General features: G+C 38.4%; 1 protein-coding gene across 1 annotated transcript; it reads left to right on the top strand.

Moving 5' to 3' along the window:
• The first annotated feature begins 1,528 nt into the window (after positions 1 to 1,528).
• On the top strand, positions 1,529 to 8,473 carry LOC139942058 (RIIa domain-containing protein 1-like). The gene is made up of 3 exons (XM_071938742.1): positions 1,529 to 1,669; positions 4,288 to 4,364; positions 4,963 to 8,473. Exons 1-3 carry the CDS (start codon positions 1,574 to 1,576, stop codon positions 5,105 to 5,107), a joined length of 318 nt encoding a protein of 105 aa, XP_071794843.1. The 5' UTR covers positions 1,529 to 1,573; the 3' UTR covers positions 5,108 to 8,473.
• Positions 8,474 to 13,742: the final 5,269 nt, after the last annotated feature.

Genomic DNA, 13,742 nt, shown 5'->3' with positions numbered 1-13,742 from the left:
TTAATAATTGTTGCATTATGAGGTACGTCACAGTGCTAATCCAAAACGAGGCGATGGATGGGCGCAGCCACTGCAAGTGATGGGGGCGGACGTGCGCCCATAATCCTCATTTGGGTAAGAATTATGACGTCATGCATAAATATTAAAAGAGGCGTTTGTAAGCGTAGAATGCCTAGTAACGTGGAGTACGGACGCGCGTATGCAAAAATTCGCCGCTAACCCGTGAAATACACTTGCCGTACCCTGCTTTTCGTAAGCGCCGATTCTGCGCTTACGGTGGTAAGTAGAGCCATGCAATTGGCCATTGTACAGCAATGTACATTCTGTTATTCCCGTGCAGCATAACAATGGTCTACGTTCTGAAAAGTATGGAAAGCCATAAGTGTAAAGGCCGAGTTATAGTCGGTCGTGCGATGGTCGGGCGTCGGAAATCTTGACGCGCGATCACAAAAAGACACGGTTTTTAGGCCTCAGTCTTAGGATTGCGCGACCATCGCGCGACCGACTATAAACCGGCCTTAAATCAAGAAAAGATCGCTATTGTTGGTAACAATGTATACCAACAATTTGTTGATTTTATTATAAACAAAATAACTTATGAGAGAGGTATTAAATTTATTTACTTGAAAATTAGGTCAAAAGGAGGTTGTTCATTGGCCAATCCTGAGCACCGCGCGTACAAATCTGCGTTTCGATTGTTTCGTCACCGTTTTCCCACTAAGGTGACCGCTGGATGACGTCAATGTATAAGGTCTTTGACTGTGCTGGTGTCCCATTCTACCCTCCCCCTTAATGGGACTTGACATGGGCCGAATGAGTGTGGTTCAAAAGAGGGCACTGTCAAAATACGTTTGTACACGGTTTGACTTAATTTTTATATTGGACAGAATGTCCCATGGCCGATTTCACAAAGATCTTAGATTGGTCGTAACTGCAAATCAATCATAGTTGCTAAGTAAAGTGTGATGTCACAATACAAATCACTATGGTGATACTGAACATTTGTCTTGCGATGAATTTTATTGCTTTGTGAAATCGGCCCCTGATTCTTCTGCATGCCTCCTCGATCGAATTCATACAGGGTGCGTTCGTTTAGCTTCCCCCTGGGTCGACCCTGTACTGCGCCCCCGGTGCGTTCGAATAGCTTTGACGTCATTCCAGGTGGGCTCACCCGGGTCAGCCCCAAGTGCCCTGCATGTGGAGTGGGTCACTTGGGGGGCTTGCCCCAGGTGCATGACGACACTGCGGGTATACGAGAGTGGGGAGTGGTCGTTCGTTTAGCTCTTGTCAGGGGCTCACCCGAGCTTATGGGCTGTTCCCTTTGTTGCCATTGGATGCTTTTCCCGAAGTAAATCTGGAAACTGGACCTTCCATCTGTCGTTGGCAGTGAAATTGGGTCCATTGTGATGTGCTTTTTGTTTCCCTGAAAAATAATGTCATGCTCATTATCATCCGAGCTCGCTATATGGCTCCACCCCATCGCGCGCCCACACATCCACCTTGGAGACTAATTCGACCTATAGAGGGCGCTGTTTACGAATCTCAACGGGAGATTTCCATGTCAACCTGAAATATGGCGGTCCCAAATCACAATCCGCCCCGAGGTATGGAGGGCTATGACCTGGGTGCCCTGAGCGCTGAACAGCAGGAAAAACTCAACCAATTTAAAGTGAGTATGTCGAAGACAATGTGGCATTAATTTCAGGGAATATTTAGATCGAAAAGTCAGCGCAGAGGGATATGACACATTTTCAAGTGGCTTGCCCTGTTTCCGGACATTGTTGTTTTGCATACAAAAACTACAAACATTGAAACAAGCACAGTGTAACATAGGGAAACTGCACTCGGCCTAGCTGTTGTAAACGGCAATACGAAGGGCGCAGGGTTAACAATTGTTAACTATAAACCACTTAATATGCATCATGATTAATGTTGATATAGAAGATTCAAACAATGTTCTGAATCCAATCCAACTGCCACAAACATGACAACCAAGAGGACGCAAATTGCAACAAAGAAGGCAAGCGGCGGATTGATTTGAACGTACTTACAAAGTGTTCAACATATTATTTCTTTGCAATTTTACTGTCATTATGTCACTTGTTTGTTGAAACACTGCTTGTTTAGATGATTTCAAGTCTCAAGGGAGTGTCAGAAACTTCCCATCCACCTCAACACAAGGCAAGGGGTGTAATAAATACATTCGTAATCATTATTTATGATTATGAAAGCTAGGCTGTGTAAAAAAACGACACAATTAAAGGATTGGTCGAGTTGGTCTTTGAAAAGCGTTTGTAACCGTTTTTTATAAAATGCATATGGGTAGAAAGATGTTGTAAAAGTAGAATACAATGATCCACACAAACATGCCTCGAAATTGCGTGTTTTTCCTTTTACTTCGTCGACTAACACGTCGGCCATTTATGGGGGTCAAAATTTTGACTCCCATAAATGGCCGACCATGTTAGTTCGCACAGTAGAAGGAACACCACGCAATTTCGAGGCAAACTTGTGTGGATCATTGTATTCTACTTTCAAAACATCTTTCCAACCATATGCATTTTATAAAAAACGGTTACAAACGCTTTTGTTTTGACCAACTCGTCCGATCCAAGGCAACGTGTTCCTTTAAAGTCCGGGTTTCTAAAAAAACGGGATGAGGATCGGAGGGGCTTTTTATTTTTTATTATCAAGATGGCTACCATTCTTTTTGAAATTTCAAAAATCCATTGTTTTTTTCACAACAAACTTACAATCTAAAACGAAACATGCTGGACAAGACATTGAACCCCCCCAATCACATGGTTAAAAAAAAAAAAAAAGGCAAACTTCTGATAAAAAATGAAACTTGCTGGACGAGACATTGAACCAAAACAAAACATGGTTAAAAAAAAAAAAAAAAAGGAAGATGACCTTATTTGTTTATGACTGTCCAACAGATTTTTTAAGTTAAGTATTTTCTAAAGATGTTTATTTTTTACTTGGCCTTATGATACGGATTGCACAAGTCCATACTAAATTGTGGTTATTTACTTATCATTGTGAAATCAGTGGTTATCTTTGTTTGTAGGATTTCAAGCCCACAACCTCATAGTTGCGTTTTTTTTGAGTCTGTAATTTAACATAACCACTGGACAACAGCGTCCAGTCACATTCACAGTGAATATGATACCAATCAATATTAATAAAGTTATCTTTGGTCATCAGAGAACAACATTATACCAAAATAGTCTTGTTCAACGTGGCGTTATGTTTTGGAATAATTTGAGTTACTCAATTAAATCTTCAATCACTCTTCCTGCATTCACAAGAAAATGAAAAAAAAAAACTTCTTGATGCTTATTCATAGGTTTATTTAAGTATATTGTTAACTTACTCACCGTCATATATTAGCCTCTGTCGTGTATTCTGTTTGTCTAGTCTGTCTTGTGTTTTCTTTCTTCTGTATAGTATTTTATGTTGTTTGTTTGTCCATAGGTTAAGGCACAAAAGCCTCTGCTTCACCCTAACCTAATTGTTGTCCTACTTTAAAAGCTTCCTAATATATAACTATCTAAATCATTGTAAACTTTCATATCCTAAGATACTAAGTAATACTGTAAACTACTCATAATTTGAATATACTTATAAAACTTTGTAAAAATGTGTAAGTTTTGTAGGGCAGCAATGAAATAAATGTGTGCAAATAAGTCATTTACCAAAAGTTAAATTTATTGTTACAAAGTAGTTTTTTGTTCATGAATATAACTTATTGAAATTTGCATGAATGGCTTAAAATTGCTTGAAAGTCTTTTTACAATGAAGCAGCATAAAAGTTCATTGTTGGTCATAAATTAGATCCACATCTAAATCACTACTGCTTATGGGAAATTCCTGCAGAGCCCACAATAATGACAAATTCAGAGATAGTAACTGTACTTTTGTATTGGACGTATGCATACATTAATTTTTTTGTGTTTTATCGTTTTAAGAAAATCCATACAAACAAAAATTCTATGGACATTTCAATCTAATTGTGATTTTCGTGATTGGTTTTTGTAGTTAATATTTTGATTTTTGGGGTTGAACAAAGAACTGACTAGAGTGGGATTCGAACCAACGACCTCCGGATTAACGTGCCGGCGCTCTACCAACTGAGCTATCTAGCCCTATATTGGCGGAGTCCCTATTTTGTCAATATCTTTGTTCAGGGGTGCCGAAATGCCGAATAATATTTTAATACTTTGATGCCATACATGTACATGTATACATGTACTTTTTTTAACACAATTCTGTTTTTTTCTATAGATTCAAACTAGGTTGGGTAATGAGAAATTTCTTCGCGACCACCCGGAGGTAGATGTGCTTCTTGCAGGATTTCTTGGGTAAGAGTCATTGTTAATCTTTGTTGGCAAATACATGGGATGTGTGACGGCCTCGCTACCATGGTCAGTGCGCCATAGAAACAACGCTGATTGGTTCATGAAATTTGTTTATATTAGACGTAAAGTGCGCGCGCACATTTAAAAGATTTGTTTGCATGTTGATCAAGCCTTATCCCGCGTTTTTTTATGACACAAACATGTTTTTTAAAAGGAAAAAAGGGAAAGTACACTTTTGGTAATTATGATAATATGACCTTCATGTCTGAAATAATGTGGAATTTTGGATGACCATCTTGGTCATGTTCCCTGTTACCAATAACAGTAATGAATGCTTACCATTAATTTCGCAAACGTGGTGCCAGACTCTTATTTCGTCCAGCCCAATTCGGTACAATGAGTTGGAATGGTGTAAAATCAAGATGGCCACACCGTGATAAAGGTCTATTGTATAAAGTGGGTCATTATTTTTTTGCAAGTCCCTGGCTATATCCCTGTCTTTGTCCACACAACTTTTTCAGAATCCCCTGTCCCTCAGCGAACTTAATTGATCTTTGCATGTTATTAATCAACACCCATCTGTTGTCTGTATGCACTACAGTGACGTCCTGACTCAAAGACCAGAGAATATCCGTGATTTTGCTGCAGACTGGTTCACCAAGCCCCACCTGAAAGATTCAGTACACAGCCAGCTCAAGCAGAGAGAGAATTCACTACGAGAGGCAAGATTCAATCGGAAACTGTAAAAATAAAACCAGTTCAGATAAACTTGTGTTGCCCTTCTTAGTTTTTCAAGCTGTTTGAGCATCAAGTAACTGTATGTATAATTAGTACATAATTCAATAGGCAGACAACACAGATTTCTGTACCCAAAGACCACAATTTAAAATGAAAGCAACATGTTACATTACCTGTTATTAAGTAGTTTCAAATACAGTAGGTCAACTTGACAATCGTTCCAAGAGTAGGAGGGTTAATATTATGAGCTTTGCTCTTCATCATTGTTCACTAAATAAAGATATTACACTCGGTACTTTCGCAGGTATCCTTGGTGAGAATCAAACCTGGACCATCCGCATTCTAAAGCAGGGCCCAACTTCATGGCTCTGCTTACCGTAAGCTCAGAATCGACGCTTACGGTAAGCAGGGAACTCTTTGTTACGGCAAGCGTATTTCACGGGTTAGCGGCGAATTTTGGCTTCTGCGCGTGTGTACTCCATGTTTAAAAGGCATTCTACGCTTACAAGGCTAGCACAGAAATTCGGCGCTTGCACGTAAGCGGGGAATCTTGATCGTAAGCACAGAACACGGTGGTAAGCAGAGCCATGAAATTGGGCCCTGGTGTTTCACCTTCAACTAAACCACTGCATACTCGCTGATTGTTGTTGAAGGTTGCTGTGATTAAAAAAACATTTGGGCTTTGCCTTGTAGTTAGAACAAACACTAGTCTTTCATTCCCTGTCCTGAAAGCTGGGGAAGTACATAAAATAATAAATAACTTATTCAACATAGATTTGCAAGTTCAAGATTAAAATAAACCTACATGTATGTGGGTGGTAACACGATTTCCTCATTTGTATTTAAACACACCGTTGTATAGTGTCTGTGTATTTTCAACTAGAAAGTAGTGTTCCTTTTTTCACCACTATTTCTCACACTTGTTGTAGTTGTTAAGTTGACCCCGTTTGCTGTTAATACACTAATGGTTCTGAACAAAGTGATTGCAATGTGTTTAGGTTTAAATAAATTATATATATATATATATGGATTGTGATTTTATTGATTGTTATAAAAACGTCTATTGTACGGATGCCTAAAGTGACCATGTATGCATTTGCATGTGTCCGAGCTTAATTACTGTAAAGACGTGCAACTTTGGTAAGATGTCTTTCCAATTACAAGGAACGATTTGATATTCGCAATCCACAATAACCATAATATGGTTTTCAAATCCACACTCCACAAGCAAAGTTTATGGTTGTACAATTCTGAATCCACACTCCACAATCTTTCTGGTACGATATCGTTGAAATCTGAAAGACAACACATTATCGGCAGCCTTTATTTGATAATTTAGCTCAGAAACTTGGAAATGTGGATAGTCACTGAAAGCTACCGTACAAGTGAGGATTATCAAGACGTTTTTCCAACATGAGCTGTTGTAAAACAAAAACCAAGAAGTAGATTGAGATTACGGAGTCTTTTTAAGAACACTAGTCTCAAATCTACTCATTTAATTGTTTATAGCTATTGCTGTGATGCACTTATATTAAACTTAGCCCCTTGATGTTTCAGGGAGATGCTTTAATGAGATACTTTGGTTTTCTAAGAGCAGGTTTGAGTGTGCACAATGGTTAACTAAAGATTGACTGTTTTGCCTTGAACCAAGGTTGATCGACCATTGGCTAACTACTGTGGTCGACCATTTGGTATAACCATGGTTTCTGCGCTGGTCCCAATAGCCTTTTCCATGCTTATATGTGTGAAGCGCAGAGGGGAAGCAGTGACACTATCACTGAAACGGGGAAGGAAATGAAGTGTTGAATTTCTTGGTATGGATGGTTGACTAGACTTCCAAATGAGTCGTTCGAGTGAGTGCGTCACTCCACATGCGAGTTGCTGGTCAGTAGTCCACTAAAAAAATGTGCACACTTGACTAAATATGCGCACTCGTACTTGCTCTAGGTGGCAGGAGACCTACCGCACATTATGGAGAACAATGGATTTAACTGGTTAGTCTGCTGCCACCATGCGTCCAAAAAGTCTCCCCTCGTTAACATCAATTCAGAACAATTGATGGTAGAATCCCTAGTGACTGTGTCCTTCAACCGATACGAAGGGTTTTGTAGGATTGCAACTTTTTTACCTACAAACAGTAGAAGAATGACAACATGGGCAAACATGCTTCAATCTTTCAAAATCATTCAACTTCTACAGGGGGTTGAAGGGCTTTGGAAAGCTGGGTTTTTATGTGATATTGTGTGTGTACACTGTGTGCAATTAGATCGCACAAAGCTTATGTAAATAATACTAATTACATGTAAGATAAAATAATTTCATGTTTTTTGTTGTTGTTGGGTCAAACTTGACTTGAGTTTTGTTTTGTTCAAGTGATAATTATCTTGGCAGTACTGAAGTGTCCATTTGTTGGGTAAAGTACACGTAGGATTGCTGTTTTAAGTTCAAATTTTATAGAATTAAGTAATCAAAATATATTTGTGTGGATACATACTTGAATATTCTGATTGTTAAAGAAACCACTTCACCATCTTCACTGAAGTACCATTGCATCCACAACGAAAAGGAAACAACACAACGAAATACACAAAGTGTGTGATTATCTTATTTTATTGTGTTGCCAGCAGTTGTTCAAATGAACATAATTATTCCCGTTTCGAATTATTCAACAGGAAGTTATGTAGCCAGACGCTGAAGCCCTTTACGTGTCGAGGGTTCAGCTGAGTTTGCACATACGTCATTCAGAAGCTCATCTTATTATCTACTTCAGTGTGCTGTAATTGTCAAGTGTTTATTCAATGCAGCCCGGGACTTTTAAGCTTTAACAGAATCTCCGTGCTTGAAGGCATGGACACATTTGAGAAATTGTCAAAGATCAGTATGTATCCCACCATTTGCAAAAAAATAACATTCTGTGGAAATTTTGTTATCGAAGTTCAGTGAGAAGAGCTTGCTTGCAAAAAACTATTTTCCCAAAACAAGTGTTGGTTAAATAAGATGAAGTTCGATAAGGGAAACTCACTTAAGTCACTTTCAATGTTTTTTTTTCGGATTAATTATCTTGAATACACCCATTCAAACCCCTCAAAATGTCTTATCTACCGAAAGTCAAGGTCAAGTCGTCGTATAAGTTTCGAGATGTAAAAGTTGACAACTAAAGAAGAAACTGCTTTCATTTCACCCGGTTTGTTTTTGCAATGGTCTAAGTGTTATTTCAAAATTCTGCCGTAATATAATTGTAAGGGTGTAGTATAATAAAAGTGGTGTGGTTGGTTGTGTTACAAAGGCATTTATACTTGATTGTATATGAGAAGAAAACAACTGTTTGATAATAAAATATAATTAAGGTTTGACAATGCTGTGAATATCAATAACCAGTTTAAAGTGTTTGAGTTTGTGAATGTTGAGTTGAATCATAACCTCATCCCGAAAGTGTTAACGGCAGTGGACACTATTGGTTATTACTCAAAAAAATTATTAGCATAAAACTTTACTTGGTAATGAGTAATGGGGAGAGGTTGATAATAAAAATATAAAACATTGTGAGAAGCAGCTCCCTTAGAAGTGACGTAGTTTTTGAGGAAGAAGTAATTTTCCGCAAATTTGATCAAGCATTGGACAGCACACAACTTGACAAGGGTGTTTTTTCTTTCATTATTATCTCGCAACTTCGACGACCGATTGAGATCAAATTTTCACAGGTTTGTTATTTTATGCAATGTTGAGCTACACCAAGTGAGAAGACTGGTCTATGACAATTAACCAATAGTGTCCACTGCCTTTAACTTGGCCTACACTCTGAAATTTTGCAAAAAATGGGTTAAATCCTATAAAATCCCAAGGACTAAGTATGGTTTAGGAAATCCCAAGGGGGGGGGGGGGGGGGGTGGAGGTGGGGCAAAACCTTGTATTTCTCTCGAAACTATTTAAATCGGATGAATTCCCAAGGGGTTACCCCTTGGATCTTTTGTCGATATTTGGGAAATTAGTATAAAATTCCCAAGTGGTAAACATTAAAGTTTAGTCGACAAAGGGCTGAAATGAATAAAACTTTAAGGGGGTGTTTTGGGTTGAAATTGAGCTATATCCGGATGGAACCACCCACTTTGCAATATTTTGCCAAAAAAAGAAAAAAAAGGGCTAAGATTTGATAATTAAGAGGGGGGGGGGGGGTAAGTCGTACACATTTTTGGCATCTAAATTTGCTTCTCTCCGGTTTGCCTAAAGTTCAGTGACATAAGACAGTTGCTGAGTTCATAAAGACAGTGGACACTATACGTAAATGTCATAAAGACCAGTCTTCTCACTTGTATCTCAACATATGCATAAAATAACAAACCTGAGCTCAATCGGTCGTAGAAGTTGCGAGATAATAATAAAGAAAAAACACCCTTGTCACACGAAGTTGTGTGCTTTCCGATGCTTGATCAAATTCGTGGAAAATAACTTCTTTCTTGAAAACTACGTCACTTCAGAGGGAGCTGTTTCTCAGACAGTTTTTTATTATCAACCTCTCCCATAGTCTTGGCCCAAGACGATGGTGCTTGATTCTGGATAGTGTACTACGCGCGGTTGAATCGCCAAAGCGCGCCCGCCACGGTATGATTTAGTTACGTGGACGGCTCGAAATCTAGACTACACTCTGCAAACTACCATCGTCTTGGGCCAAGACTACCTCTCCCATTACTCGTAATCAAGAAAGGTTTTATGATGATAGTTATTACCAATAGTGTCCACTGCATTTTAAGGCATACGGATAGAAGTTAAGGTAGACCCACAGGGAAAGAACGTTCAGCTCCTCGCATTCCATTATACCACCCCTTCAAGTACCACGTGATTTGGTAAAGAGAACATTGCAAACACAAACAAATTGACACACGCGACCAGCAACTCCAGAAGAAATGTAATGCATTCAAGTACATAACACAGCATTCTAATAATTGTTGTGAAAATTAAAACAAAAGATGGCAAGTAAAGAATTACACGAACGATATAAGAACCGCCACATCCAAACAAAGGCCACTGTAACAGCACTTTAAATATATTGCTTTTTAGTTTAGAACAATAATATCGACAACAAACCAAAGCTGTACCCATAAGTTTTTTATCCAAAATCAACCCAAGAGAAAAACGCATTACTGGTGATCACTTGATCAAACCAAGAAAAGGGGAAAGCTTCTCCTATTTCGGAGACGGCGCTGTTCACTAAACATTCCAGTACATTATCACTTCGAAACTCCGCTCCGATGCATTACAATGCATTATTTCTCAGTTAAGTACATAAGGGAACCGTAGCCTATGCGGTTAGAGGAGGGCTTTCAATGGTACTGACCCGGGTTCGAATCCCAATGCTACCAATCTTTTTCTTTTACTAAGTCGGCATAGCAGTTCATTATTTAAGTAGTGTTTAAAATCACCTCCTAACACCAACGGGCACTGTGGCGACACGGTGCACTGGATCGTTCGCTTGCGTGCGTTCCAGAGCTGGGAGACCCGGTTCGAATCCCGCCCCGTACCATAGGGACATGACTTTTACTGCTAGCACCAGTAAGTGATTGGGGTCCGTCATGTCTCTCCCCAAATTAGGGTAGGATGATTATCCCGTGTCGGAAAGTAAAGGAGGGACCGGGACTAGCCATCCCTTAAGGGTTCTAATGGGTGATCACCACGCTGATTTCGATCAGACTTTGAGTCCCCTGAATGCCTGGTCTTCACTCTAACTAACTTTCTGCACAAATTTGCTTTAACTTTAAAACCCTTTTTAGAGATAATGACTAAGTATGGTTTCCGTGTTTGTACCCCGCTTATTTTTTTCAGGCAAAGCGGACATAACAATTTCAAGGCTGAAAGAAATGAAAATAAATGTTAAATTGTTGCAGAAATTGTATCTTCCTAAGAGATTGGGCTAAAATCAGATAAAATCGCCATGGGTAAGCCTTTCATTTTGATATTGCCCCAAATCAAAAAAACATTACAATGGTTAAGACTTCCATTATGGATGAAAGTGGGCTGAAATCAGATAAACTCGCACGGGGTAAGCCTTGTATTTTTGAATGAATAAGAGCTTAAATCAGATAAAATCGTAAGGGGTAAGTCGTGCCTTTTTGACGAGTTTGGTATGAAATCCGATAAAATTGCAAGGGGATTTGCCCTGCATTTTTGATGAATTGGGGCTAAAATTTAATAAAACTGCATGGGGTGAGCCATGAATTTGTTGATGAATTTGGGCTAAAATCAGATACATTCGCAATGGGTATGCAGTTTTGACGAATCTGGGCAAAAATTATTTATATTTGCATTTCCGATGAATAAGGGCTAAAATTAGATAAATTCGCAAGTGGTGAGCCTTGCATTTGTGACAGATTTTGTATAAAACCAAATAAAATCGCGAGGGGTAAGCCTTGTATTTTTGATGAATCTGGGGAAAAATTTGACAAAATCGCAAGGGGTAAGCCTTGCATTTTTGACGAATCTGTTTGAAAAAACCGCAAGGGGTAACCCTTGCATTTTTGGAGAATCTGGGAAAACAGTTTGATAAAATCGCAAGGGGAAAGCCTTGCATTTTTTATGAATCTGGGCTAAAATTAGTTAAATCGCAACGGATAAGCTTTGCATTTTTGACGAATCTGGGCTAAAATTTAATAAAATCGCAAGGCTTGCATTTTTTACGAATCTGGGCTAAAATTTGATAAAACCGCATTACCCCTTGCGATTTTATCTAATTTTAGCCCAGACTCGTCAAAAATGCAAGGCTTATCCCCTGCGATTTTATCTAATTTTAGACCAGATACATCAAAAAAGCACGGCTGACCCCGTGCGATTTTATCTTTTTTAGCCCAGATTTATTAAAAATGCGAGGCTTATCAATTTCAAGGATAAGCCTTACATTTTTGATGAATCCGGGCTAACGTTTGATAAAATCTCAAGATTATTGATGACAAATTTGATAAAATCGCATGGTGTAAGCCTTGCATTTTTGATGACAAATTTGATAAAATCGCAAGGGGTAAGCCTTGCATTTTTTAAGAATCTGGGCTAAAATAAGATAAATCGAAAGCCTTTTTGATGAATCTTGGCTAAAATTAGATAAAATCGTAAAGGATAAGTTTTGCATTTTTGATGAATCTTGGCAAAAAAATTGATAAGCCTCGCATTTTTAATAAATCTGGGCTAAAAAAGATAAAATCGCACGGGGTCAGCCGTGCTTTTTTGATGTATCTGGTCTAAAATTAGATAAAATCGCAGGGGATAAGCCTTGCATTTTTGACGAGTCTGGGCTAAAATTAGATAAAATCGCAAGGGGTAATGCGGTTTTATCAAATTTTAGCCCAGATTCGTAAAAAATGCAAGGCTTACCCCCCTTTTTGATGACAAATTTGATGAATCGCATAAAGGTAAGTTTTGCTTTTTTGACGAATTTGGGATTTGCGATTTTATCTAACTTTAGCCCAGATTTGTTAAAATGGCAAGGTTTACCCCTTTGCGATTTTATTTTCTTTAAGCCCAGATTTATCAAAAATGCAAGGCTTACCCCTTGCGATTTTGTCTTATTTAAGCCCAGATTCATCAAAAATGCAAGGCTTACCCCTTGCGATTTTCCAGATTCGTCAAAAATGCAAGGCTTAAACTTTTGCAATTTTATCTAATTTTACAAGGCTTACCTTTTGCAATTTTGTCAATTTTTTGCCCGAATTCGTCAAAAATGCAAGGCTTACCCCTGGCGATTTTATCTAATTTTAGCCCAGATTCGTCAAAAATGAAAGGCTTACCCCTTGCGATTTTATCAAATTTTAGGCCAGATTCGTCAAAAAATGCAAAGCTTCCCCTTTGCGATTTTATCTAATTTTAGCCCAGATTCGTCAAAAATGCAAGGCTTACCCCTTGCAATTTTATCTACTTTTAGCCCAGATTCGTCAAAAAAGCAAGGCTTACCTTTTGCATTTTTGTCAATTTTTTGCCCGGATTCGTCAAAAATGCAAGGCTTACCCCTTGCGATTTTATCTAATTTTAGCCCAGATTCGTCAAAAAAGCAAGGCTTACCTTTTGCAATTTTGTCAATTTTTTGCCCGGATTCGTCAAAAATGCAAGGCTTACCCCTTGCGATTTTATCTAATTTAAGCCCAGATTCATCAAAAATGCAAGGCTTACCTTTTGCAATTTTGTCAATTTTTTGCCCGAATTCGTCAAAAATGCAAAGATTTACCCCTGGCGATTTTATCTAATTTTAGCCCAGATTCGTCAAAAATGAAAGGCCTTGCGATTTTATCGTTTTTTTTTTGCCCAGATTCATCAAAAATGAACGGCTTACCCCTTAAGATTTTATTAATTTTTTTTGCCCAGATTCATCAAAAATGAAAGGCTTACCCCTTGCGATTTTATCAAATTTTAGGCCAGATTCGTCAAAAAATGCAAGGCTTACCCCTTGCGATTTTATCTAATTTTAGCCCAGATTCGTCAAAAATGCAAGGCTTACCCCTTGCAATTTTATCTACTTTTAGCCCAGATTCGTCAAAAAAGCAATTTTGTCATTTTTTTGCCCGGATTCGTCAAATATGCAAGGCTTACCCCTTGCGATTTTATCTAATTTTAGCCCAGATTCGTCAACAATGCAAGGCTTACCCCTTGCAATTTTATCTAATTTAA

This window comes from Asterias amurensis, chromosome 9 (genome assembly GCF_032118995.1).
Source record: "Asterias amurensis chromosome 9, ASM3211899v1".
NCBI lineage: Eukaryota > Metazoa > Echinodermata > Asteroidea > Forcipulatida > Asteriidae > Asterias > Asterias amurensis.
This window is presented reverse-complemented; position numbering and strand designations above follow the sequence as displayed.